At 40.9% G+C, this 26,948-nt stretch overlaps 1 protein-coding gene across 1 annotated transcript; it reads left to right on the top strand.

Moving 5' to 3' along the window:
• Window positions 1-157: 157 nt before the first annotated feature.
• DCP1B (decapping mRNA 1B) lies at window positions 158-26,948 on the top strand (the record flags this gene model as incomplete). Its single annotated transcript, XM_080704955.1, has 13 exons — window positions 158-287; window positions 3,313-3,379; window positions 5,781-5,910; window positions 17,066-17,285; window positions 18,524-18,570; window positions 18,825-19,658; window positions 21,847-22,095; window positions 22,822-22,832; window positions 24,166-24,235; window positions 24,308-24,384; window positions 25,016-25,031; window positions 25,874-25,995; window positions 26,855-26,948. 13 exons carry the CDS (start codon window positions 158-160, stop codon window positions 26,946-26,948), a joined length of 2,067 nt encoding a protein of 688 aa, XP_080561081.1.

Genomic DNA, 26,948 nt, shown 5'->3' with positions numbered 1-26,948 from the left:
TCAGAAACTATTTTTGTGGTACATTTCTGGGCCACAAAAGTTCACGTGCCCTACCACGCGGCTTCAAATCTGGGCTATTACGTTTAGAATTTTCAAGACAACCTTCTTTCTCTGTTCCTTTTGGGCTGCCTTTCTCTCCCTCCCCTGCTATCCCGCTATGCCCGCTGCCTATGTAAGGACGGGCCTCTCACCCAGTGGCTCTACAGGAGGCCTTGGATTGAAATGCCAAGTTAATGGTTTCTGTCAGCCTGTCAGCTCATCACCTCCAGAAGGCATGATGATCTCTGGTCTTTATAGATCACCACCAGCTGCTCTGATATGCCCTCTTGTGTGGAAGACTGATAGGTTTGTCCAAGGGTTGGTAGACCTTGGGCAGAAAACTTCAGTTGGAATGTGTACTTTATAATGGAATTCACAGCCCCTTTCCCAGTGGAATGCAGCTCAAGTTGCAAAACTATTTTAGGGAGAAAAAAAACTAGACTCAGTTGTACACTTTTATCTTGGTGCCACTTTTCAGTGGCCAGGGCTGTTGGTAAATGTATTTTTTTTATCCCCTCCCATTGGCTATTTAAACTTCTGTTCAGACTAAATATTAACTGGGATGAAAAGGTTACTTCAAACTGATCCCATTTTGTAAATTTGAAAAGCACATTGCTTTAGATATAGGTGGTTGGGCCCTAAAGAAGTCTCCATGATGTCTTAAATAATTACTACAAACCAAGTCTTTCCTTCATTCTGCTTTGACATTTGAAAGATGTTTTCCAGCATTTTCCATCCATAAATCTGCATTTCACTTATCTCATGCTAAAGTCAACGTCAAACTGCTTTTCTGTTTGTATCAACAATTTCTTTGGCATCCTACCCGTATGAAAATCTAGTTTCTCGTGCCAAATGCCACAAATGTCAAACATCAGGAAGAATGACCCCCACAATGTTTCTGTTAATACAGTCTACTAATGAGACACCAGTGCTGGCTTTTCCTCTGCCATTGGGCCTTATTTCTTAGTTATGCTGTGTTTTTCTCCTTGCTACCACCTTTGTCTTTTGATATTTTTGGAAAAAACATTCTCCAAGGAAAAAAAGATTTCTCTGTAACAAATAGAAAAAAGAAAAGAAAGAAAAGGCTTTGAGTATTATAACTAAGATTAAAGTCACCCAAACACATACATATTCAGATTTATTATGTAGTTGGATATTAGTGATCCAGTCTGTTTTTAACTTATAAGGGCAGCAGGGTAGGAGGGCTGATAGGAATATGTGATATGTGTAGGAAATCAAAGTGAGGAATGAGTGCTGGTGGACTGAATATAACCTTGAACTTGAGGTTTAGAGATGCACATTTAATGAACATGAAATAAAAGAATTTTGTTCTGATACGGAATCTCTGAAGAGAGAGTACATCCACTTGAGAATGCAGACATTCTTAAAAGGTTGTTGGTACAAAGAAGGAACGTGTCGTATGGATTCTAAGAGGATAACATGGCTCAAGAAAAATCAGGGACTTTTCTTTCCACTTTTCCCCCTTCCCGTGCAGATAAGATAAAGGTTCTTTATACATTGAGAACTGCACAAAGTTTAAAGCCCTATTGTCAACTTTTGGCAAGTTAGTAATTCAGATTCATAAGGTTCCTCTTTAAGATAACTGCTTAATGCACACTTGTAATCCCAGTACTTGAGAGGCTGATTGCAGGTTTGCAGCCAGCCTCAGCAATTTAGTGAGGCCCTCCACAACTGTGTGAGACCCTGTTTGCACAGATTCAAAGCCAGCCTCAGCTACGTAGTGAGGCTCTCAGCAACTTAGTGAGACCCTGTTTCCAAATAAAGTATAAAAATAGGTCTGGGAGTATAGCCCAAAGGTAGAAAAACCATTGGGTTCCACCCAGTACCACCAAAAAAAAAATTTTTTTTTAAATCAGAGCTTGGGGTGTAGGTCAGGGGCAGAATGTCCTTGGGTTCAGTCCCCAGTAACACACACACACACACACACACACACACACACACACACACCTACTTAAAATAGCACTAAAAGGACATTTCTCGTACCTTTTGATATTTGACTCATTGCTATCAAGAAACAAATTTCACACCTAAATTTGACAAGATAAGTTGGAAAAAAGAGCATAGTTAGAATATAACAGCTTTTAAATGGCAAAATAATATTAACATAAGTTTTTTAAACTTTAATTTGCATGTGTGAGTTACTGGTGATTGAACCCAGGGGCATTCTACCTTCGAGCTACACTCCCAGCCTTATTTAATTTAATTTTTTTATTTTTGAAATAAGGTCTCACTAGGTTGATGAGAGTCTGTCTACTTGCTGAGGCTGCCCTCAAACCTGTGATCCTCCTCTGTCAGTTTCCAAAATACTGAGATTACAGGCATGCACCACCATGCCCAAATGAAACTTTAAATTTTTTTATGTTTTCCTTTTAAAATATTTTATTGGTCTTCATTTCTTTATCATAATATTGCTGCTGCTTCAATAGACTTTAATATTGTATATGTAGTTAGTGAATTATTTACATGATTAATACCACCAGATCCTCAACTAGATATTTATAAATATACTTTGGAACTATTTCAACCTTTCCTCCAAAGATGATGGAGATAGGCTCATACTAAATTTACTGTATATCTTATTTGAAAAATTATTAAATAAATCAGTAGCAGCTATATTATGCCGCATTTTCTTTCAGCACTAAATTATTAGACCATAGTCATATCTTTGAGCAGTTGTAAATTTTCTGTACTGACATTTTGAAGTCAGATTTGTTATTAAATTTTCTTTTTTCCAGTACTCTATCCAAAGCCAGCTTTTCAGTTAGCATATTCCTGGGAGAAGGGGAAGGGAGGGAGGTTTCTAGGCATAATTTGAGCATCAGGTTTCTGAATATTTAAAAATAAAGATGGAATGTGTTTATGAAATATGCAAATGAAGTATAGAAACAATTATGTCTCAAAGCCAGGAAGTTTAGAAATCCTGAATACTGATTTCATTTTCAATCTGTATTCATGTTTTTTAAGACGCATTTACCAAATGCCTATTGTATTAGGGTGCTGTGTTTTAAGGAAAACTCACTTACTGTGTTTGTGTGTGAGCACAAAACCACTATAGATTTCTCTATGGACCCTTGAGAATTCCATTTCTAGATTTTTAAGCTTTAATTCCAATGACTGGTTGCATTTATTTCATAATTGTTAAATAAATCATTTCAATACATAAATTATGTTTTCCTTTAAGATGGAAAAGGAGTTTCTTTCCATGCTGTGGTTCTGTAGATGCTCATACATTGTCCATTGTGTTTCTTGCAGTGTCCATTTATGGAATTTGGTTTTATGATAAGGAAGAATGCCAAAGAATTGCAGAGCTTATGAAAAAGTAAGTGCCGAAAGGCTGAATATTTTTTCAGCACCTGGTGCTTTTGATTTTATTTTTAAGTGTGTGCAGCTAGCTACACTGTAATCTTAACGGATATGTCTCTTCCAGCAGTTATTTTCATAGTGGTGAGGAAAACATTTTATAGTACTTAATCAGTAAAAAGTTGACTTAGAAATGACTCGCAACATTTTCACTATCACCTAGAGTAACTCAACTTATTTAATTCTGTTTGAAATATCTGTAATACGAGTTCCTCCAGATGGCTGTTTTCCTTAATATTTTCCTCATTTGTAAATTAGTTTTTCTTTTTTTTGCTTTGGAAAGTTATCAGTGTGTCTATCAGTGAAAAGAACCCTCAGAGCTGCCCTATTTAACAGGCTGCTCCAGACTCCCTTAAATCTGCGGTGTCCTTCCTGCCCTAGATGCTTGTCTTTGACCATATTATGCACATGTGTATAGGAGCTTAGAAATTTCTCCCATGTCTCAGACACGAGATACTTAGGATGTCTCTGTTTTCCCTCTCTGGAAATTTCTGAGTCAATATAGTTTACTGAGCAGTAGTCAAGAGTCCCAGTGTCTCTCTCTTTCTCTCATTACTGGTCTCTTTCTTTTCATCATAATACCTTGTGATCTGTCCCATTCTGCATTCTGGGAAGATTTTACATGCCTGGCTTTCCCACTCCTGTCCTCCTTGATTGCATGGAAAGGAGGGCCTAGGTAAGAGGGCCTTGCTCTCTGCTCTGTAACTGGTCAACTCTCTCATCAGTTCTTGAGCCCCAGGGCTCTACATATGGGGATGGGTAAGAGCTTTAAAATGAAATGAGTTTCCTCCCCTGGCTGGTCAGCCTGGGACTGGATACAGCCAAGCACACACGATGGCTGTGCCACAGGGGCATGCCACTGCAGTTTTGTCTTCAAAGAACCAGTTTCCATTTTTAAATTCTGGGGCAGTGAAATGACTGAAAAGTGACCCCAAGAAAATTGAAAAGTGAGGGATACTTTTTTTTATAAATAAAATTGATTCCTGAAAATCTAGCTTGCAAGAACTAATTTTAGATAACTAGCTCAAGTTGCAGATGGTGATTAAGTGTGTGCAAACTGGTATTTAGCACCGTAACAATGAGTTGCTAGAACATTCATGTTATTGTAAATTGTGCAATGGATAATAATAGCAGGATTTCATATAGATTTTAAAAATGCCCTGTAACTCAGCCAAGAGGCCATGGTAAAATTGTCAGCACTCTGCAGTAATTGCCTAACAGCTTGGGCAGGCAATTGGTTACTTACCAGCAGTAAGCAGCCAATTGTGTGGACTCAGACCCCTTCCCCAGCTGGAATTAGATCTCTTAGGAAGTTCTCAGATTTTTTTTTTTTTTTTTTTTTTTTTTTTTTGCTAGAAACTTCATAGAATTTAAGCTGAAAGGCAAAAAATACAAAGGGAAAAGGTATTTTTCTCAACAGTACCTTGCAGCAAATAGGAACAATCTGGTCTCCTATGTTGTTTTCAGGGCAACAAAAGACACTCCTCATTTTGTTGCTGTAAGTGGCTTTTAAAATGCGCCTCCTCTCAGAATCAGGGTGGAATCCACACAGTTCTCTGGCGGGTCTAAGCTGCCAGAGAACTACTACAGGATTTGGGTTGCTTACATTCCACTGTGCTTTGACTTCAGGGCAGCCTGGGATAAGAAGGGAAAATCTCTCTGCCATGTGGTCTCTTCAGTGCTTGAGAACTCTAAATAGGGCTTCCTCGGCAGTGAGTGAGAGCATCTTTTCAAGTGCTTGTAACAAGCAAGGAGTTGGCAAACTTGTTTCTAAAAAGGACTAGATAGTGGATATTTGATGCTTTGCAGGCCATATGATCTCTGAGCAGATACTCAGCCCTGCCACTGTAGTGTGAAAGCAAGGACAGACTGTGCATAAACAGATGAGCAGGGCTGTGTTGGTATCTTTCTTTGCAGAAACAGGTGGGGCACTGGATTTGGCCTGTAGATTATGGTTTGCTGAGCCCTACTCTAGATTCCCTTAGTCAACTCAAGACTTTAGCTCTTGTTTTTTCTCTTTTAAATTCCCGAGTAGAGCTGGGGCATGGTGGCACACCCTGTGATCCCAGTACTTGGGAGGCTGAGACAGGAGGATCGTGGTTTGCGGCCAGCCTCAACTACTTAAGCCCTCCACAACTTAGTGAGACCCTGTTTCAAAATAAAGTATAAAAAATAGGACTGGAGGTATAGTTCGGAGGTAGCATACCCCTGGGTTCCATTCCCAATACTGCAAAAATAAATAAATTCCTGAGTAGATTGATTTCTAACCTGATTGTCACAGGATGGATACAACTGGGTGAGAATGAGGCTGGTTTGGTGTTGAATCAACTTTTCTTACATGGCTCTTCCCGTTTTTCTAGCCTAACTCAGTATGAACAGTTGAAAGCCCACCAGGGAGCAGGAATCTCTCCGATGATCCTTAGCTCTGGAGAGGGCAAAGAAGTAGACATCCTACAAATGCTCACCAAGGCCAAAGATGAATACACAAAGGTGAGTTTTTGCCCGTCCTCATGATACATACTTAAATTCCACAGTGGGAAGATAGTTGTGGAGAAAGACTGGGTGCTATCCAAACAAAATTGTATGGAAAATAACATCTGTGTTTGCTTTCATTAGGCTAAAGGAGACTGCTTTTAAGTAAATTAAAAGGTAGTCTGAAATAGTAACCTTCATATAAAGCAATATTATCCAGTTAGAAGATTTACAAGAAGACATTATTTAAAGTTGTGAGAAATTTCATAAAATACTAAGTAATAAGACTCACAAAAGATTGGCTAAACCTGTAGGAGGAAACTTTTTTGTGTGTGTGGTACTAGGGTTCCTGGAAGCCCTCTACCTCTAGGCTACACTCCCAGACCTATTTTATACTTTTATTTTTGGAAACAGAGTCTCTTAAGCCAGCGCGGCTGGCTTCGAACCTGCATGATCCTTCTGTCTCTGCCTCCCAAGCGCGGGGATTACAAGCGTACGCCACCACGCCCGGCAGAGGGAAACTTTTAATAACTTCTGGAAGGCATAAAAATGTACTTGAATAAGTGGAAATATATGCTTTGTTCTTGGATGGGAAGACTCAGCATGAGCTCTCAGTTCTCAAATCTATAATTTGAGGTGATCCCTAAACTAATATCACCAGTTCCTTTTTTTCTTCCCCTTCTTTTCTTGAAACCAGACAAGTTGATTGTAAGGTTCATGTGGAAAAGTATACAAGGAAGAACAGTTGGGAAATTCCAGGCAAAGAAGAGCAGCCTTGCGGGGGATTAGGGGTCAGGGTGGAAGGCCCTGGATGGAGCGAGCTCTACTTGAAATGAAAATTGAATTCTAAGCATTTAAAACAGTATAAACTGGTGGTGTTGATACATAAACAGCCAGACCAATAGGATTATCCAGAATTAGACCCAAGTATATGTGAAACTTAAGATATGGTAAAGGTAACTAATGAATTTTTAAATAAACTTTGTTTAGGTAACTAGTTCCACTTGTAAATGTGCAAAATTGAATCTGTACCTCACAAATACCTTTATCCAAATGTTTAGAAATTCAGGTACTGGGAAAAAAAAAACTTGTCTGAATTTCTTTGCAGTCTACCAAAAGAAAAATTTCCTAACTATGCCTTAAAAGCAATTACTTTCAACTACATAAAAATAACAATTAAACATTTTGCGGGGTTTTAAAAAACACAAAGTGAAAAGTTATAAAAATAACAGAAAAAATTTTACAATAAAAAATAGGAAGTGGGTTAGCTTCTCTATTTTATAACAAGCTTCCTTAAGTTTGAGACATAACAGATTAACCCTTTCTAGAAAAAATCAACAAAATTATGAAAAAAGAAAAATCTTAGAATTTGGAAGCCAACTAAAATAAGTCTAACTGAATATCATATTATGACACAATTACTTAGAAAAAGTTAGAGTGAAGCTGGGCGTGGCGGTGCACGCTTGTCATCCCAGCATTTGGGAAGCTGAGACAGGAGGATCGCGGTTGGCGGACAGCCTCAGCTACTACTTAGTGCGGCCCTCTGCAACTCAGTGAGACCCTGTTTCAAAATAAAGAATAAAAAATAGGGCTGGGGTGTAGCTCAGTGGTAGAATGCCCCTGGGTTCAATGCCCAGTACCGCAAAAAGAAGAAAAAAAAAGAAAAGAAAAAGAGTGACTTCAAAACACAGTATTGGAAACAGTCTTAGTGGGTTATATTTTAAGAATTAAAAAATAGTTACAAAGAAATTATGAACCTAATTAAGTTATTTTATTGTTAGTAGGATATTGGCATAGTAATTTCTCAAGGTCATATATATAATAAATGATAAATTACATAAATGTGGCTGGAACAAAATTCTTAGTGTAAAAGAAAATTTCAAGTTATATTAAGCTAAGTGGAAATATCAGAATTAGTTCATGTTTTGTTTCTTAACTATAGAAACAAAAAAGTAGAGTTTCTAAGTCTTTCCCTAAAAAGATAGAGAAGTGAGAATTGAGCAGCAGTAAGCAAGTCTGTTGCTCAGATCGTATCTCTGGTCTGATTTTCCCCCTAAAAGCTTGCCAGGGATCTCTGAAGAAATTTCCTATTGCAGGTTGGGTTACTAATGTCACACTGATAGGATCATATGAATAGGGGACCTCTCAGCATCAACTTCTAGCAGCAACAGAAATGGCCACGTGGGTTGAATATACAAGCGTCTATAGCTGGATGCAGTGGCTCACGCCTGTAATACCATTACTTGGGAGGCTCAAACGAGGCCAGCCTCAGCAATTTAAGTTAGTGAGACATTTTTCCAAAAAAAAAAAAAAAAAAAAAAAAAAAAAAGGGCTGGGGGTGTAGCTCAGTGGTAGAATGCCCCTGCATTCAATCACCAGTACAAAAATAAATAAATAAATAAAATTCCAGCAGTAACAATGAGATGGTAAGGCTGATGGACAGCCGACTGTGGAAGGCTCAGGCTACCACCTCTGGAGCTGAGCAGCACCAGGACCTTCTATATGAAATGTGAAATGCGCGCTACCACCAGAGAGTTGATCCTCAGTGTGCTGAGGCCTTCAGCTCCCAGGTTCTAGTTTATAGAAAGTGAAAGCAGGTGAGGATGAGAAGGCAGGTAGAAAACCAATGGAACGACGCCCCCAGGAGCAATCAGAACAGTCCCGGGAGGCAGAGCGCGGGCACCAGGAGCCCAGCCTCTGAACTCTGCCTTAGGCTCACGTTCTCAGCGACTCTTGAGTATTGGTTCTGAGCTTCTTGACTCCTTGAAGATTAATCTTGATAGTCTTGGTCTTTTCAAAGTACCTAACACACAGCACTGAATGAGGGAGGATGGGACAGGACAATGAATAAACCTCAGTTCCACTATCCCCCATCCTGGGCCGGGACAGCTGTCTCAATCCCAGCTTCAGACCATAACAACTATGCCTGTATTTTTTTTTTTAATTCCTCAGAAGTCATTAAAAGGTATTTAAATGGCTTGGAAATTTGTCACATAATTAAATAATTATGCCTTATTAATTGTACTGTATTATACACACCAAAGATTAATCTTTAAAAGGTGACATTTCTGACCTCTCAGAACTTACATTCTGTGAAGACAGCCTGGCAATGGTAAATAAATAATGAATACAAGTATTAAACAAATTATTTTTCCTCTCCCTCCCTCCCTCCTCTCAATTCTTATTTTCATTCTCTGTCTGTCTTCTTCATTTTGTTTATTTTTATAGTACTGGTGATGGAACGCAGGTCCTCATGCATCCTAGGCAGATGCTATGCTACTGAGCTACACCCCTGACCCTGATTATATTTTATATAATAAAATATAATCTGTACTTTAAAATGTTTTGATATCTTCAAACCCTTTTAAACCTGGGAAAGACCACCCCTCCCAGCCTAAACAGTTCAGAAAGATTGCAGAGGGCTTGGCCGGGAGCAGGCCTCTGATAACCAATCCAGAGCTAGGCCTACTCTACCTGGCCAGGACACCCAGTAGGCAATATTCCTCTGCCTTATCCGTCCCAGTACCACAGACCAGGCAATCAAGGATCACCCTATAGATGAAAACCCACCAGAATCAGACTAGCCGGTGATAAATGGCTCCTCATGTCCTACTTGCCTTTCTCCAGAAAATCCCAGTAAGTGCTCTGGCCTGGGCTGTGCGCTTGCTCCTGACCACCCCGGGGCTTCCACACGTGACCTGTGTATGAGGCCTGACTGGGAGCACATTCAGCTTGGTTGTCCAGAGCCGCCTCAGGGTCTTCTCTGTAGCCTCACCTGACTGACCATCACATAAAAGAACACAAGACGCATGCACACACACACACACACACACACACACACACACACACACACCAAAAACAAGAAAACACACAGGGTTTAATGTAGGCCATCAATTTATGCTGTATCTACAGCTTGGAATAGTTCTCCCTGGTTTTGTTTGTCCTTCTCAGTCGACATATCCTTCCAGGTCACATTTGATGTGGAGTTTTCCCATCTCTCCCCCAAAATTAATTATTTTCCACCACTAATCTCCCAAATCCATTTCTATTTAGAATTTATTTTGTTACTCCTCAATTATTACATTTAAATCAACTTCACCCACTATAAAGTCATTGAGTTCAAAACAATGTTTTACTCATCTTTAGACCCCCACAGTTTTGTTGGACAATGTTAACATGAGATGCAAATATTTAATCAGTGTATAGACTTGCTTTCTATAAAAATTTAGTATATATTGATATAAACATAATGTCAATTGCTCCAACTGTGAGATAAACAACAGAAGAAATTATTCTTTCCCCCATCATCATCCAGATGATATGAAGTAACCTAAACTCACTGGCATGATAATGTTACTTTCCTGGTCTAAATCCTTGGTTTGCATTGCCTCGTTTTTTAAACCTTGGGCCCTGTAGGCCTTCTACAGCACAGCCTCAGTTTATTGTTTTTGTTTTGTTTGTACTGGGGATTGAACCCAGGGGCATTCTGCCCCAGCTATTTTTTTTTTTTTTTTGGTTTGGTTGGTTTTTTTTTTTTTTTTTTTTTTTTCCAGTATTGGATATGGAACCCAGGGACATTGTACCTCCAAGCTATACCCCCAGCCCTATTTTGTTTTATTATTCTTTTTTGTGTGTGTTTGTGGTACTGGGGATGGAACCCAGGAGCACTGTACACCTGAGCTATACCCCCACTCATATTTTTCACTATTTTTTTATTTTTTGAAAAAGGGTCTCACTGAGTCGCGAAGGCCCTAAATAGCTGAGGCTGTATGCAAACCACAGTCCTCTGGTCTCCTCCAGAATGATAGGATATTATTCTTTATTTTGAAACAGGATCTCATCAAGTTGTGAAAGGCCTCACTAAGTAGCTGAGGCTGTCCTCAAACCCATGATCCTCTTGTCTCAGCCTTCTAAATACTGGCATTACAAGCGTGCACCACCATGCCCAACTTTACCCCAGCTTTCTTTTTTTCTTTTTTTATCCTTTTTTTTTTTTTTTTTTGCAGTACTAGGGATGGAACCCAGGGACATTCTACCTCCTAGCTACACTTTCAGCCCCTATTTTTTATTCTTTATTTTGAAACAGGGTCTCACTGAGTTGCAAAGGGCCTCACTAAGTAGTAGCTGAGGCTGTCCTCAAACCATGATCTTCTTGTCTCAGCCTCCCTAATGCTGCGTGTGCCACCATGCCCAGCTAACCCCAGCTATTTTTATTTTTATTTATTTATACTTTTAGGGATTGAATTTAAGGGTATTCTTCCTCTAAGCTACATCCTTAGCTCTTTTGTTTTATTTATTGTGTTTGTAGTACTAGGGATTGAAGCCAGGGGCATTTTATTTCCTACCTACACCCCCAGCCTTTTTTTTTTTTTTTAAATGGTCTTACTAGGATGATAAGAGGCTCATTACTTGCTGAGGCTGACCTTGAACCTGCAATCTTCCTGTCTCCACCTCCCAAGTACTTGAATTACAAGCATGTGCCACCACTCCCAACTCTACAATTGGTGTTTTAAGGTCTATTTCAAATGTTCTTTCTCAAGCTGGGCTGGCGTGGTGGCGCACACTTTGTAATCCTAGTACTTGGGAGGCTGAGACAGGAAGATTGCAGATCCATGGCCAGCCTCAGCTATTTAGTGAGGCCCCCTGCAACTTAGTGAGACCCTGTTTCAAAATAAAGAATAAAAATTAGGTCTGGGGGTGTAGTTCAGAGGTAGTATGCCCCTGGGTTCCATCCCCAATACTGCAAAAAAAAAAAAAAAAAAAAAAAAGAAAGAAAGAAAGAAAAGAAAACAGTTTTTTCTCCATCATGTTGTGTCTTACTTACCTCACTATACATATATGCTCCCTCGTTAACATGCATTACATTATGCGAACCCTTCTTCCATCTGTGCGTTCCCTCTTCCCTACACATACTACACATATTGATTCTGGAAAGGTAGAGATCACGAGAAAAGTGGTTCTGCAGTATAAGAAAAGTGGAAAGTGGAGAGAGGGAAATGGAAAGAGAAAGAAAACAAAATTGGCCTTCAGAATCCTTATAGGGAAGTGATTCTCCATTATTGGAAATATTTAAGAAGAGGTTAAATGATTTCATATTGGGGTTGTTATGAAAGAATTTTACTTTTTTGCTAAGTGTTAAGCTAAGTCTTCTGAGATACTTTCCAACTCTAGAATTCCTTTCTCAGTTTTATTTAAAATTACTTTTAAGTTTTAAGGATGGAAAGACCTACATCATCATCATCATCATCATCATCATTATCATCATCATCATTATTATTTAAAATTTTAATTGAAAAATTAAAAATATGGTATAAAACAAATTCTGTACATCTATACATTGCGGAATGGCTTAGTCAAGCTAATTAACATGTTTTAGCTGGTTGTGGTGGCACATGTTTGTAATCCCAGTATTTGGGAGGCTGAGACAGGAGGATCACAGTTTCATGGCCAGCCTCAGCAACTTATTGAGACCGAAGGGTCCAAGAATCGCCCACCAACCCAAATATCGAAGGACTCACAAGAGATGTAAAATGCAAGCGAGGTTTATTGTGCTGCAGCTCTGTCCCGGCTAGCCAGGGGTCAAGACCAAGACACTAAATGGTCGGGGTTCGACCCCTCCCCACTCCATGCTCTGAATTTTATAACCCTACGAGGGAGTGGTTACACACGAGGGAGTGGTTACACACATCAGAGCCCGCCAAAAGTTCGAGCCGCCAACCTTAGAATACAACCAGTCAGATAAAAGGACAAACAAGTACAACCAATAGTTTTAAAACAAGAGCCTGCTAAGGACTGTTTATCTCCCTTATGGTATGTGTTAGTTCCCTAGGGCTGCCTTTCCCACCCACCTTGGCTGGGCCAGGCTTATCTCTGCACTGAAGAATCTGCCTGGAGAGCAGATTAGCCTGGCCTTGTTTGCTGATCTAGCTCAGAGATATGGGGATGGGGTCCCATTTACAAAGACCTTGGCCGGCAAGCTGGAGATTAGAGGCTTTGACCTTGTGGGTCCCCTACCCTCGTCCTTGAATCCTGCAACCTGGGCAGCTGGGCTTATGGATCTTCATTCTATTTCCAATCCTACCTTACTTCTATATCTTAACTCTATATTTTAATACCTTATTTCTAATCCTAATATGGAAGAAGACTTCTCTAGTTAACTTCTTATACTGGGGGAAAAGCGCTTCTTCCAGCCTGCTTTCCAGCACCCCTACAGAGACCCTGTTTCAAAATAAAAAAATATAGATAGGGATGTAAATCAGAAGTAGAATGCCCCTGGGTTCAATCCCCAGTAACACGCACACACACACACACACACACACACACACACACACTACCTCATATACTTATTTTTGTGGTAAGAACACTTAAAATCTACTCTCTTAGCAACTTTTATTGTTATTAACTAAGTCCACTATAATGTATAGTAGATCTCTTAAACTTATTTCTCCTAATTTTGTATCCTTTAAGCAACATCAAACCGGTTCTCGCCCCCCATGATCACCACTGTACCCTCTGCTTCTATGAGTTCTACTTTTTTAGCTTCCATGTAGAGTGAGATTCTGTGGCATTTGTCTTCCTCTGTATGGTTGATTTCACTTAATGTCATCCATGCTCTCACAAATGGTCGTGTCTCCTTCTTAAGAAGGTTGAGTAATATTCCATAGTGTATATGTACAGCATTTTCTTTACCCACCCATCTGCTGATGGCCGCTTGGGTTGATTCCGTATCTTGGCTATTGTGAATAACACTGCTACAGTGTACATGGAATGCAGCTGTCTTTTTGACATAATGATTTCATAGTCTCAGAACATATACCCAGAGTGGGATAGCTGGATCTTATGGTAATTCTATTTTTAATTTTTCAAAGGTCCACAATACTGTTTTCCATCATGGCTGTATAATTTACTATATTTCGACCAACAATGTATAAAGGTTTCCTTTTCTCCACATCCTCATCACCACTTGTTATCTTTCGTCTTTTTTATAATAACCATTCTAAATAGAATGAGGTGGTAATCTCTTTGTGATTTTGACTCGCATTTCTACGTATGCTAGACAAGCATTCTACCACTGAGCCACACCCCAGCCAAGCAGTATTTATATATTTATCAACCATTTGCTTATTTATTTCTTTTGAGTTGTTTGAGTTTCTAACATTTAGATGTTAATCACTCTCGCATACATACATGTTGGCTTATTATTTTCGCTTATTCCGTAGGTCGTCTTTTCATTCTGTTGTTTTGTTGCTGTGTAAAGGCTTTTCAGTTTGATGCAGTTTCATTTTTCTGTTTTGGCTTTTGTTTCCTGTCATTTGGGGTCACATCCAAATAATAATTGGCTACCAAATGTCATGGAGTTTTTGTCCTTAGATTTTTTTTTCCTAGTAGTTTCACAGTTTCAAGGTTTAGATTTAACTCTGTTCAGAATTTCTAATTTTATGAAAATTTCAAGGAGTAAAAAGAGGAATATTTTTTAGCTGAAGGTAAATGATATTGGTAAAATAAAGCCTAGTGACACCATGTACAACATTTTACAGGAAGTCAATGAAATAATTTGAAATTTTCATTTTGGTCAATATTTATGCTTTCTCTCCAGAGAAACAGCTTTCTATGAATCTGCTTTAAAGTAGAAGTGATATTAATTTGTGTGCCATCTCTTTGAGATTCAAATGAATGATAAAATAACCATTAAAAAGCTTAGTAAAAAGCTTAAAAACTGTAGTCCCCGTGCTTGGAAGGCAGAGACAGGAGGAGGATCGCGTAGGTTGGAAGCGTTAGGGTTAGGGTTAGGGTTATTAAAAATGGAACTCAGGGGCATTCTACCTCTGAGCTACACCCTCAGCCCAGTTTTATTTTTTATTTTGAAACAGGGTTTCACTAAGTTGCTGAGGACCTTGCTAAGTTGCTGAGGCTGGCCATGAACCTGCCATCCTCCTGTCTCAGCTTCACAAATATTGGGATTACAAGCATGCACCATCATACCCACCTGTATACTTTTTATAAAAGTTATGCTTCTGTTTAAATATTTTAAAGTTATTTGGGTCAAAAGAATCATAGATAATTAAAAAACTGGAAAGTGAGCCACTTAGTATGAAATAAATGATGCTTAATTCTAAGTGATTTAATAGATAAGGGGCAGTTTTTACAAAGCAAAACTTGACAGCTAGGTAGACAGTTGTACTGGCATAGAAAATAGCTTCTGGAGTACAGGTTAAGTAGAAAAGGCTGTCTTGGGGATGCATATGGAGAGGCAGAGCTGCCTCTGAGCCCATGTGGAGATCAGTGCGGGCAAGTGCGGAATCCGTTTTCTTTGCTTGAAATTCAGTATCCCCGAGTATAGAAAATGAAGAAGAAGGGGTCATTCATTCAGTGAGAGTACGCATCTACTTTTGGTTAAATAGCAGGCAAAAGTTAAAGGCATTTCACTAAAATTATATAAGCAACTCTTAGGCTGTGTTCTGGTCTTGCCTTGTCTGGTTTATCTGTGTCCTAGGAAGGCCAGGCCAGCTGGTCCATGCAGCCATACCATGTACAAAGAATGAGAAATAACACTATGCCTTTTTATAAGGTGATTTCACATCCCACTTAATACCAATGCCTAATATCCAAATGATAGAATTCTTGGAATAAAATAGACTGTGGTGTGGTTGACCTTACAAACCATGCACCCAGTGGGAACAGACCCCGTGCCCCTATATTCTTGAATTGAAAATATACCCCAGTAGCTGGAAAACACATCGGGAACCTTGGGTTCCTGAGGTATGAGATTGTTTATAGCTCATTCTATGTCAGGTACAGTGTGAAACATTTTGTAACCTGAGGCCTGGACTGTACAATTGAAGCTAATGATGCTACAGAGTCTGTAGTACAGAAGATAGCATTTTATTTTATTTCATGTTTTAACAAAACAGACACCAACTTCATTGCTGTTCTCTTTTTGTTATGAATCCTACTGTGTTAGCAATTGCATGGTTGGTTAGATTAATGGATGATAATGAGTCAGTATTTGAAATGATGAGGCTTGTCTCTTTCTCTATGAAATTCTAATTTGTAGTGAGTGGCTCAAAACATTCAGATTTGAATTATTCTGTTTATGCTAGAAGTCATTTATTAAATAAAGATGATATTAGTAATTTTTAAATCAATGGTTTGAGTCATCTTTACTCTGGATTGTTGACTTAATGCAATAGATTCAGTGACTCTCTTGCTAATTAAGGGAAAAATCCCTGTTCTAGTCCAGATATGTTATTTAAGGAATGGTTTCTATAATTATTTGTCACTAAAAAGCATCGGACCACGTTGTTTTATTTTATTCTATTTTTTCTGGTACTAGGGATTGAGCCCAGGGGCATTTTGCCTCTGAGCTATACCTCTAGCGCTGTTTTGTTTTGTTTTGTTTAAACAGGGTCTCACTACCTGCTTAGGCTGTCTTCAAAGCTGCTATCCTCCTGTCTCAGCCTCCTAAATACTGGGATTACAGGCATATGCCACCATACCTGGCCTAGACCACTTTTTTTTGTGTGTGTGTGGTGGTACTGGGGTTCCTGGAAGCCCTTCTACCTCCGGGCTACACTCCCAGACCTATTTTATGCTTTTTTATTTTTGGAAACAGGGCTTCTTAAGCCAGCGCAGCTGGCTTCAAACCTGCGCGATCCTCCTGTCTCCACCTCCCAAGCATGGGGATTACAAGCGTGCGCCACCACGCCTGGCTAGACCACATATTTTTAAACTATTGCTTCTGCTGGGCGTGGTGGCGCGCGCTTGGGAGGCAGAGACAGGAGGATCGCGCAGGTTCGAAGCCAGCCGTGCGCGTTGGCTTAGGAGACCCTGTTTCCAAATATAAAAATGTAAAAATAGGTCTGGGAGTGTAGCCCGGAGGTAGAAGGGCTTCCAGGAACCCCAGTACCACCAAGAAAAATAAATAAATAAATAAATAAATAAATAAATAAATAAACTATTGCTTCTTAAACAAATATGTAGCCTTTCAATTATCCAAATATCTAAGAACATCTAGGCCCTCCAGGCTAAGGTAAGGGCACTGAATTGTACAACTAAGAAAAATTAAATTTTAATTTGATTTATACTCATATAGCTCATATCAGAGAAATTTGAGGAATTATCCTTTGTGCATGGACACCCATAAAAAATGGCGTGTTTATTTTTTCCATTACAGTGTAAAACCTGTTCTGAGCCAAAGCAGATAACCAGTGCATCTGCCATCTATGATAACCCCAATCTCATCAAACCAATCCCAGTGAAACCCAGCGACAGCCAGCAGCAGCCCAGCCAGGTGAGTACTCTGCTGTTCACACAGCAACTCTGTGGGATTCCTAAGGAACATTTGATTCAGAGCACACCAGAGGAGAGCCTGATGCTGTTGAAGAATACACAAGGTCAGTCTTAAGAGATTTCAAATTAGAGATTTTTTCTATTATTAATTTTTCCATTATTATTTTTCCATTATTACTCTTTGGAAGAAAGTATTATTATTATTATTATTATTATATTATAATAATATTAATATACTGGGGATTAAGCCGAGGGATATTTATCTTCCTTCAGGCTATACCCTAAGCCCTTATTTTATTTTGAAACAAGTTCATTAAGTTGCTGAGGATGACCTTGAACCTGGGACCCTCCAGTCTCAACCTCCCAAGTACCGGGATTACAGGTGTGTGCCACCATGCCCAGCTGAGGGTTAAAGTTTTTACTTTAGGCATTTACTACCTTCTATACTTATGTCTTGTGGAGTTAAAGTCTTTGGAAGACAATGTGTTCTTATAAAGAACAACAGGTGATTGATAACATTGTTCGTGGTGATAAACATTTCCCACTGGGTGCATATTCTGGGGTGGGTGGTTTCCAGAACACTGAAGAACAATCAGCAAGGCAGCACACTTGAACGGACCATTTCTGAGTACCTTTTTTATGTGAGGTACTGTGTGTATAAGGGAGGTACCAGTTCTCAGCAAGCTCAGAGTTTAACCCCTGTAGACCTATGTTTTGTCATTGTATTTGCCATCTAAAATGCAAATGTTATAGCAGCTTTTCTATCAGTGTGTTTGTATATATTTTTTTCAGAATAGTATAGCAATAACAAATTTTGCTGATCTGTAGTTCCTGACTGTAACTGTGTTTGTGTCATTTTATCATGGTTATTCCTAATTAAAGGGTTTTTCTTTAGGGAAATTGTATCAAATCAATTCTGAAAATGAACACGAAGCTAAATGACATAAACTAGCTAATGAGTCATATGTTGATGGTTTTAAAAAAGAATTTTTTTCTAATTGTTTAGTTTTCCTTTTTATTGTTTTTCATGGAAATGTTTTTGATATTTTGATAGTCCAGAATATATTGATTCTAGAATCAAGCTTACATTTTCTTAGTGCAACAATACAGGAGGAAGCAGAAAAAGGTAGAGCAGAGTTGCTACTTGACTGGCTGGGCCAAGACAGAGTCTGTGTGTCCGATGTTTTTTTTTAAGTCACTGGCATATAGTTGAAAAGACCAAGTTAGCATAAATGACTTGCATTTTTCTAGCCCTAGGTTTCTATAATTTTGTGAAAAGCTACCAGGGAACCCTGAAATCCTCATATCCCTATGTTCTCTCAATACATATTATATTCTGCAGGCTTAGATGAACTTCCTGCTGTAGAGATTACCTGCCTTTTTGTACATGTAATTATGTACCATAGCAGTCACCAATCTGTGAAACCCAGGTCCCGCAAGGATCAGATGCCTATTTTATCAATAGACATGAAAATATAATGACTGTGTCAGGGGAGAAGAGTGCTGTGAAAGTATTTGACATTAACCAAGAATTCTCAGATTTTGCAAGTTTATAATTTCTTCATCCTCTCTAACTGATCCTTTGCAAAGAGAATAAATCACCATTTAGGTAAGCCCCTTTTCAGATATTTTTATTTTTTCAGGCCTTAGATCCTGAACCCCAACACTTATCCTTGACCACTCTGTTTGGGAAGCAGGAAACTGTGAAGCCCACACATACTCTTCAGCAGCAGCAGCAGCAGCAAGAAAAGTTTCCAGTTAGGCAGGGGGTCACATGCTCGCTGTCTTACGAGGAACCCAAAAGGCACTCACCCCCAGTGGAGAAGCAGCTCTGTCCAGCCATTCAGAAACTCATGGTCAGGAGTACAGACCTGCATCCATTCTCAGAGCCACCTGAACAGCGGCCCTGTGAAAGCAGCAGCTCCCATTCTGCAGGGGAAATTGTTCTTGGACCTGTCCGGCCAGGGTCTCCCCACAGTGATGGGATTTCACACACTGGACAAAGTGCTTCCAGAACCCAGAACCTGCTAGAGAAGCTCCAGAGCGCCCCAGGGGCAGCACACAAGTACGACTCCAGCTCACCAGCACCGGCCAGCCCAGCTGTCCCCAGTGGCAGCAGAACCCTCTCTGCCACCACCCCTGTCAAGGGCCTGGCCCAGCCACAGCTGGTGTATTTCAATGGCTCCCTTCCACCTCAGACGCTGGGACATCAGGCCCATGGAAAGGAACAGTCCACACTGCAGAGACAAACAGTCCCCGTCTCTGAGGGCCAGACAAGCAGCCCCGGGAAGATCTCCCCTCAGGAGCTACTGAGAAAGCTCCAAGTTGTGCAGCAGGAGCAGCAGCTGCACGCCTCCCACCGGCCAGCCTTGGCAGCCAAGTTCCCTGTGGTCACCCAGAGCTCTAGGGCAGGGAAACCCTTGGAGTCCTGGATCAGCAAGACATCTGGCACCGAGAAGCAGCCACCAGCTTTGCAGGTGAGTATCCACCAGCCCATCTCCAAAATGGTGTTTCTATAAAGAATTGACCATTTATCAGACACATCTCTGTTTAGGACAGGGTACCAAAAAGCCCTCTGCATCTTGCCTCTGTGCCTGGAAGGAGACCCTCCCCTCTGCTTAGCATCTTGGAGTTCCCACCCCACCCCTGTAGAGATCTTTTATTTGTAGTTAAATCTTCATATTGTCACAGGCCTGAAGACCAGCACAGTGGGAGAAAACCCCAGTCTTTGACTATGGAAACTTACGGCTGTCTGCTTTAAAACGTTCTATGAGATCAAACATCTGACTTCTTTGTTTTCACTCCCTGGTTGGTCATTGCTTGTTCATTGAGTTAGTAAATGTCTTGAGCAGTTCCTACATGTTGGGTGTTGTGCAAACAGAAAACCACTATTAGGTACAGCCCATTTTTATTGACCTTTATCTGGGTCATCAGTGTAGCTTAGGGAAGGTTAAGTATGCTACCCACTCTCACTCTGCATGCACAAACTGCCAGAAAGGAGAAATATGGTGTTTTTTAGAAATATTTTGTCTTTCTGGAGAGATGTTTTCTGTATCCATCAGTAACTGTGAATAGTGAAAAAACCAGATCTGCTGGTTATCCATGTGTGGCCCCATCTCCAAAGTGGCTCTGACACTCTTCCCTTTGGATGGCCAAGAATTCACTTAAAATGCACAACTTATGTGTACACATATGAATGTATCACTTTGAATCTCACTGTGACGCGTAATTACAACACAGTAATAAAAGTATAAAAAAGAAAAGTAAAAAATGCTCTTAAGATGCAGATAAGGATAAATAATACAAAAATTTGGAAGAAAAAGTGTACTGGTTTAAAAACCAGAAAGTTCTCCCTACTTATTACATATATTACCAATTATTACATATATTCCTTTTTGACCTGTTGTCTCGTGTAGCTTAAGACAGTTCCTCAAAAATATTTCAGGTTTTTGAAAACAAAGGTCCTAGGCACATGCCATGAGCCTGTGTGTGAGACCCTGCACCAAGGCACTCTCACTCCCTGTTTATTAAAATCCCAAATCTGAATGCCCTCTACTACAGATGACATTTTATAACTCACCCTCACCCTTATTTCAGTATAAAGTTGCCCCCCTTTAAAGGTGTCTTTTTTCTCTTTGATGACTTCAAATTAGAAGCATGGGATTAATCGTCTGACTTACATTTCTGCATATATAATTCTTTTCTCGTTTCAGTGCTCACAAATGTCAAGAGCCAAGTAAGGAAAGTGTACATTCTGTCAGCCCACGCTGTGCTTTTCCTAATGCTGTGACTCCTCCCCTGGGAGCATCAGTTCTCAGCAACTCTCCTCAGAATATCAAATAGGGGCAGGCTTCAAGAAACAAACAGCCTGTGTTCCTGCAGGCAACTTTCTGCCCAAAATTTGCCAAGGGAATGATTATGAAATGACAAACTTCTAGATTGCCGGCCCCTCTAGCCCCCTCATGAGCTCATCGGGGTATTCAGAAGCCAAGACATAATATTCCATTTTTTTGCCAGAGTTAGAAAGATACACACAATAGCTGTAGGAGTCAGTCAAGGAAAGATCAGAATGTCACTTGTGTAACTGGAAAGGCCATCGGAGAAACTTGGTTTTAGGTCTGTTAGCCAAGTGAGCAAGACAGACTCACCCAGACAGGCAGGTCACAGGCAGCGCCAGCAGGAGCAGCCCTGGGCAGCTGCCCCAGCATAGCGCAGCCCTCTCTGTCAGGGAAGGACCTGGAGGGGCGAGCCCCACAAATCACACAGGTGAGGCTGCAGAGGGGCAGGAGGCTGGTGCTCACAGAGCTGGGAAAGGGCAGCCCTACAGGCACCTCAGCAGCTCACGTAGGAGTCTAGGCCATAGGTAAGGCCACCCTCCCTGCATGCGTGTTGCCAAATGTTAAGCCTGAAAAATAAACCTTTATCCAGAGGCCATGCATTAAGCACAGTGGGAACAGCGGTCAGTAGACCACTCCAGCACTGCTTAGTAATGGCAGGGAGAACGGCAGAACTGATCAGGAAGCCTTTCTCGCTGGCCCAGCCGTGAGCAATTAATACATAAATCAGCATGTACCCACAGTTGTACCAGGGGCCTTCTTGCCTCTGAATCTTGCTTTCAGCAGCTGCTCCTTAATCCCACCTCTTTGTGTGTCTTGTCATGAGCAGGTCATCTCACCTCAGAGCATCCCTGCTACAGTGGCTCCTTCACTGCTCATGTCCCCCATGGTGTTCACACAAGCCACCTGCACCCCACCCAGGGAGAGGGAGAGTGGGCTGTTGCCCCCAGGAAGCCAAGAACCACCCACTGGCTCCACCAGCCTCCTCCTGCCCTTGCAGAGCCAGGAGCCCTCCGTGGTCACCAGCAGCCCACTCACCAGGCTGCAGCTCCAGGAAGCCCTGCTGCACCTGGTTCAGGTAAGAGAGCCATGTCCTCTCTCCCTTCCCACCCTACCAAACCATGGACCTGCTGTCGGGAGCAGGAGATAGCCTGCTTGCACTCTGAACTCAGTTAGCTGGACCATATTTAGAATACTGGTTGGGTTTGGGAGTCTTTCCTCAAGGGGTTTGTGACTTGGAGGATTGACTAAGACCACCAAGCTGTCACAGGTCAGAAAAGAAGGAATTGGTAACCACTGGGAGGACTCTGCGTGCTGCAGAGCGCCTGAGGAGACCTCACCTTGGGAACCAGACATGGGGGCCTGTTGGGGGACCCTCAGCCATGAGGCAGCAGGTAGGGAAGCGAGTCCCTGCCGTGACTGCTACAGGTACCTCTTACAGTGCCTTCGAAACCTGCTAACTAGGACAGGAGGGAATGACGGGACTCCTTGTCAGCTTGTCTCTAAGGAATAGTAACAATGATAGCTGACACTCAGAGCTCTGCGTCAGGCTCTGTTTTAAGTGATTTGCATGTATTACCTCATTCAATCTTGTTATAAAATCCTATCATTTCACCTGTTTTACGCAACAAGGACACTGAAGCTCAGTGACTGGTGTTAGGTCACAGAGTTAAGGAGTAAGGGCCCCCTGCACTATAACTGTGGATGCACCTCCCCTAGCAAAGCACACCTCCAAAATAAATGACAGGCCTTGGGAAATGGAACACTGTTGGCCAGTCTCACACCCCTTGGTTAATGTGTTTAGGTACCATCTAGGTACCTTTCTCTTGGTTAAAAACATTTGTGGTGCTTTGCCTGATCATCAGATGGTTTTAGAGAGAGGCTAGTGCTTTCCTAGTTGTTTCATTCTACTTAAAAAGACAGTAGTCTCTAGGAATAAAAACATTTTTATAAAGATAAGAGAATGAAAGGAATGGGACTAGAAATCAACATCTGAGTGTAAAATCACAATTGCAGACTGTCACAAGATCAAAAACAAATGATTGAGCCTTACTAATTAATGAATAAATATCAGGATGAAAACATTTTCCTCCTTTTTAATCTGCCCATGAAAGTTCATGAGGAGTTAAAAAGAGAACCTATCATTTCTATACTATGAACAATAAAGAAAAGTAAACTTAATTGTAAGTGTTAAAGATCCACACTGTGCTGGCTCTTCCTCCTGGATCACATTGTGCAGGACTGTTCATTGCTGCTTGGGAACTCCATTCCCTTCCTTCCACTGTCTGCAAGTGTTCTGGACAGTTCCTTCCTCACGCACCAGGAGAAGTCTCTCGGGCCTTCCGTTTCTGTTCTTAATTTTTAGGACACAGTCTCACACAAAGGATTAACATCACTCTCTTCACTGCATAAGAATAATGCTAACTGGTGGGAAGAGGAGTAAAGAGGAGATGTGAAATATGGTGCTTTGCTAAAGCAAAGGATTTGAGTGGGAGGGAGAAGCCGCTAGCATTAAAAATCAAGAAGGCTGTTGATGAGACCCATGGTTCCATCTCGCCCCTTAGCTGGCAAAAGGATCCGGCAGTCTAACTGCTGCTGCTCACTTGCCAAGGCCAGAAACTTTACTCAGGGAAAGACTTATACTGGCTTTGGAAAGGTACCAGTGAAGCATATTGCAGATAAAATGCTAATTAGTGCCCCCAAACAAAGTATACATATTGTGAGCAACTTGAAGGACCTTTAAGATTTACCAACAACTTCCTAACCCAATTTTGAAATACTCTGACAAAGATCATTTTCTCCCAAGCCATCCATCTGTTGGGACCTGTGTCTTCCCCTCCCCTGGCCCCCTCCCAGTGGTGCTGGAGATTGAATGCAGAGTCTCACACATGATAGGCAAGTTCTCTACCCCTGAGCTATACTCCCAACCTTTTAAACTTTTTTAAAATTATTTTGAGACAGGGTCTTGCTAAGTTCCCCAAGTTGACTTCGAACTCATGATCCTCTTGCCTCAGCCTCTTGAGTAATTGTGATTACAGGTGAACTCCACCATGCCTGGCTGGGACCTGAGTGTTTTTGTGCAGCAGACCCAGACTCTTCATGAGTAAACATTGTTCCATGATGCCACGGGGCTGCACTGTGTCCTCAGTGCTTCACATGCTGCCTTTTTGAAGCAGCGGCTCCGTCCAGTCCTGCTGGACCTCAGTGTCTGCTGCCAGGTCAGCTGTAAGACAGGAAGCCTGGGTTTCTGCTGCTTACATTCTCTTGGACCTTTTGATTTTGTTTTCCAGAATGATGACAACTTCTTAAATATAATCTACGAAGCCTATCTCTTCAGCATGACGCAAGCGGCCATGAAAAAGACAATGTGAAAGTAAATGTTTTTAAACTGATTTTCAGGGTTCTTCTAGAACTCCCACACAAGGTTCTTTGATGTAAAGTGGTATAACCCAAAATATTTCTGCCCTTTAAAAAAGTATATGTAATATGAAGTAAAATGTTTTTGTATAATCAAGTGTGTTGTTTTGTTGTTGTTGTTGTTGTTGTTTATTTGAAGAATCACATCCTTCAGTACACATGGTTGAGTTGGTAGAAAAACTCCTTGTCAGGTCACATTAAATGCCAATCTTCAATTATTTGTTCTTACACATATAGGGCAATTTTATTTTATTTATTTATTTATTTTTTGGTGGTACTGGGGTTCCTGGAAGCCCTTCTACCTCCGGGCTACACTCCCAGACCTATTTTATTTTTTGGAAACAGGGTCTCCTAAGCCAGCGCGGCTGGTTTCGAACCTGCGTGATCCTCCTGTTTCTGCCTCCCAAGCGCGGGGATTACAAGCATGTGCCACCACACCCGGCTTTATAGGGTAATTTTAAAAAGAATTGGATTTTCCATTGGAAGGTGTGTTCTGAGACCTTGGTTTATTAATGGCTCATTTTATTCAGAGCAGTTCCTTGTCCTGAGCTCCTCATGCCATGGTGCCTGCTGACCACCAGGTGGCGGTATGACGCCGTGAGTTAACCTACAAAGATGTTCTTGAGCTTTTGGAAGTGATGATGGTTTTCTTTGACCAAAGTCAACCTGTTATTTGTAACTTAGCATGTCTTACCCAGGCCATTAAGGGAACTTATTTATGAAGGTATTTATGGCTAGTTTCTAGAGGATGGTTTTCTGGGAGTCAACAATGGCCCAGATTCCCAGCAACACTTCATTATCCCCACTCATGCTGTTTCTTTTGGAAGGAAGCAGCAGGATATGCCTGCCTGTGCTCCCAAAGGAACATTCTATCATTTTTAGCAAAACATACTCAGGGAGAGGTCACAGAAGATTGCAAAGGCTTTTCTTAGCCTTAAAGAATAGGTAATAGATGTTCAGGGGCACACTGATAAGGATTTTTCAAGCACTGCGGCAGATTGATTTTTATGTTCACAGTGATGAGGAGCTTAATCTTGGAATGAGGCAGAAGAGCCCTTGCCAAGCCATTCAGGCCTAAAAAGGTACATAGAGAATTAATCCCTACTGAGTATAAGTAAAGCTTTGCATTTCTATGGTCCTTTTCATTCTGGATCATAAAAGGAGCTTTAGATTGCCACTCAGCATACAGGTTTTAGTTTCATTTTGTAGGTCATAAAATGGAGTCCTAGTATGAAAATAGGTTTCCTTTCAGGTTCTGTTACATAGACTTGACCTTGCAGCTTTGGCTCTTTGTTCAACCACACCACTAGGCAAGAGGTCTGGTAGGACACCCCTTACCCATCTCCTAGAAGAGGGGACTTTTCCTTCTAAAGAGAAAAGGTGGGTGGAAAAGGAGCCGAGTGCTGAGAGCCTATCCTGCACCCTGCTTTCACCGGCAGGCTACGTCTCCTGCAATATCTAACATGCTGGTAAACCCATATGAAACTCTAAAAGTACTTGAAATTAATAATTGCATAGATATCTTACTTTCTCATAAGGAGAATGGGACAAGGAGGGAAAGGTACGTGGACTATTATCTTAAAATCAATTATAAGTGTAGCTTTGGTGGCACATTTACTAAAGAGCCAAAATCAATAGGCTTACCTTCTAGCTAATCTTTAAAAAAAAAAAAAAACTACTATTTCGGTGATGGAAAATAACTCAGTGGTAGAGCACTTGTTTAGCATTCAGGAAGCCCTGGATTCAATTTCTAATACTGCAAAAATAAGTAAATACAAATTTAAGTGAAAATTTTAAAATCTCTCATTTTAATTGTGTGTTTAAAATTCCCTGCCTAGGGAGAAATGAATTCCATTCTTAGTGTTTCTAGTATATTTGCAGTGGTGAATGGCTAATTTTGTGAGCTGTTTATTTCAGCACTGAGTAAATAAAACAGAGAAACAACAGCTGCATCTCATGTGAAGCTGTGCCCGTGTGCTTCTGTGACAGAGGAATGAGCCCAGGCCCAGCATGGTCAGACAGCACGCAGGCTTCACTTGGGACTTTTTAGGTCAACGCCACAGTGATCTGTTTTCAAAAATAATACGTTCTCGATCACTGACTAGAATGAATCACTTTGAAAGTGACAGCCCCGATTCATCTAAGACCAAAGACTAAGTCACCCTTTAAAGGGCAGTTAGAGATGGACTGCTTATTTCTCTTCTACAGAAAAGCAGATGAGAGCGTCGTCATACAAAGAGCTTTCTCTAGAGGGTTTAAGAAATAGATCACAAGGGTTATCTAAGGCATCCAAAGTTAGATTTCATATCTAAATTAACTTTTCCTCTTCCCACTCTCATCCTGAATTCGGATACCATCACAGATGCTGCTCCTAGGTATCTCTGGCTCCCAGGCAGCAGTTTTAACCTACTTGAATTCAGGTGGAGCCCTGACATACTTGTGAGTACAGCCAACGCTGCCCATGCAGCGGATGTCAACCCTGCAGAGCTTCAGAAGTCAAGCTGCCCGGAGTGA

This window comes from Muscardinus avellanarius (genome assembly GCF_963383645.1).
Source record: "Muscardinus avellanarius genome assembly, chromosome: 11".
Taxonomy (NCBI): Eukaryota; Metazoa; Chordata; class Mammalia; order Rodentia; family Gliridae; genus Muscardinus; species Muscardinus avellanarius.
The sequence above is the reverse complement of the archived record's forward strand: the minus strand, read 5'-3'. Positions and strand labels throughout refer to the sequence as shown.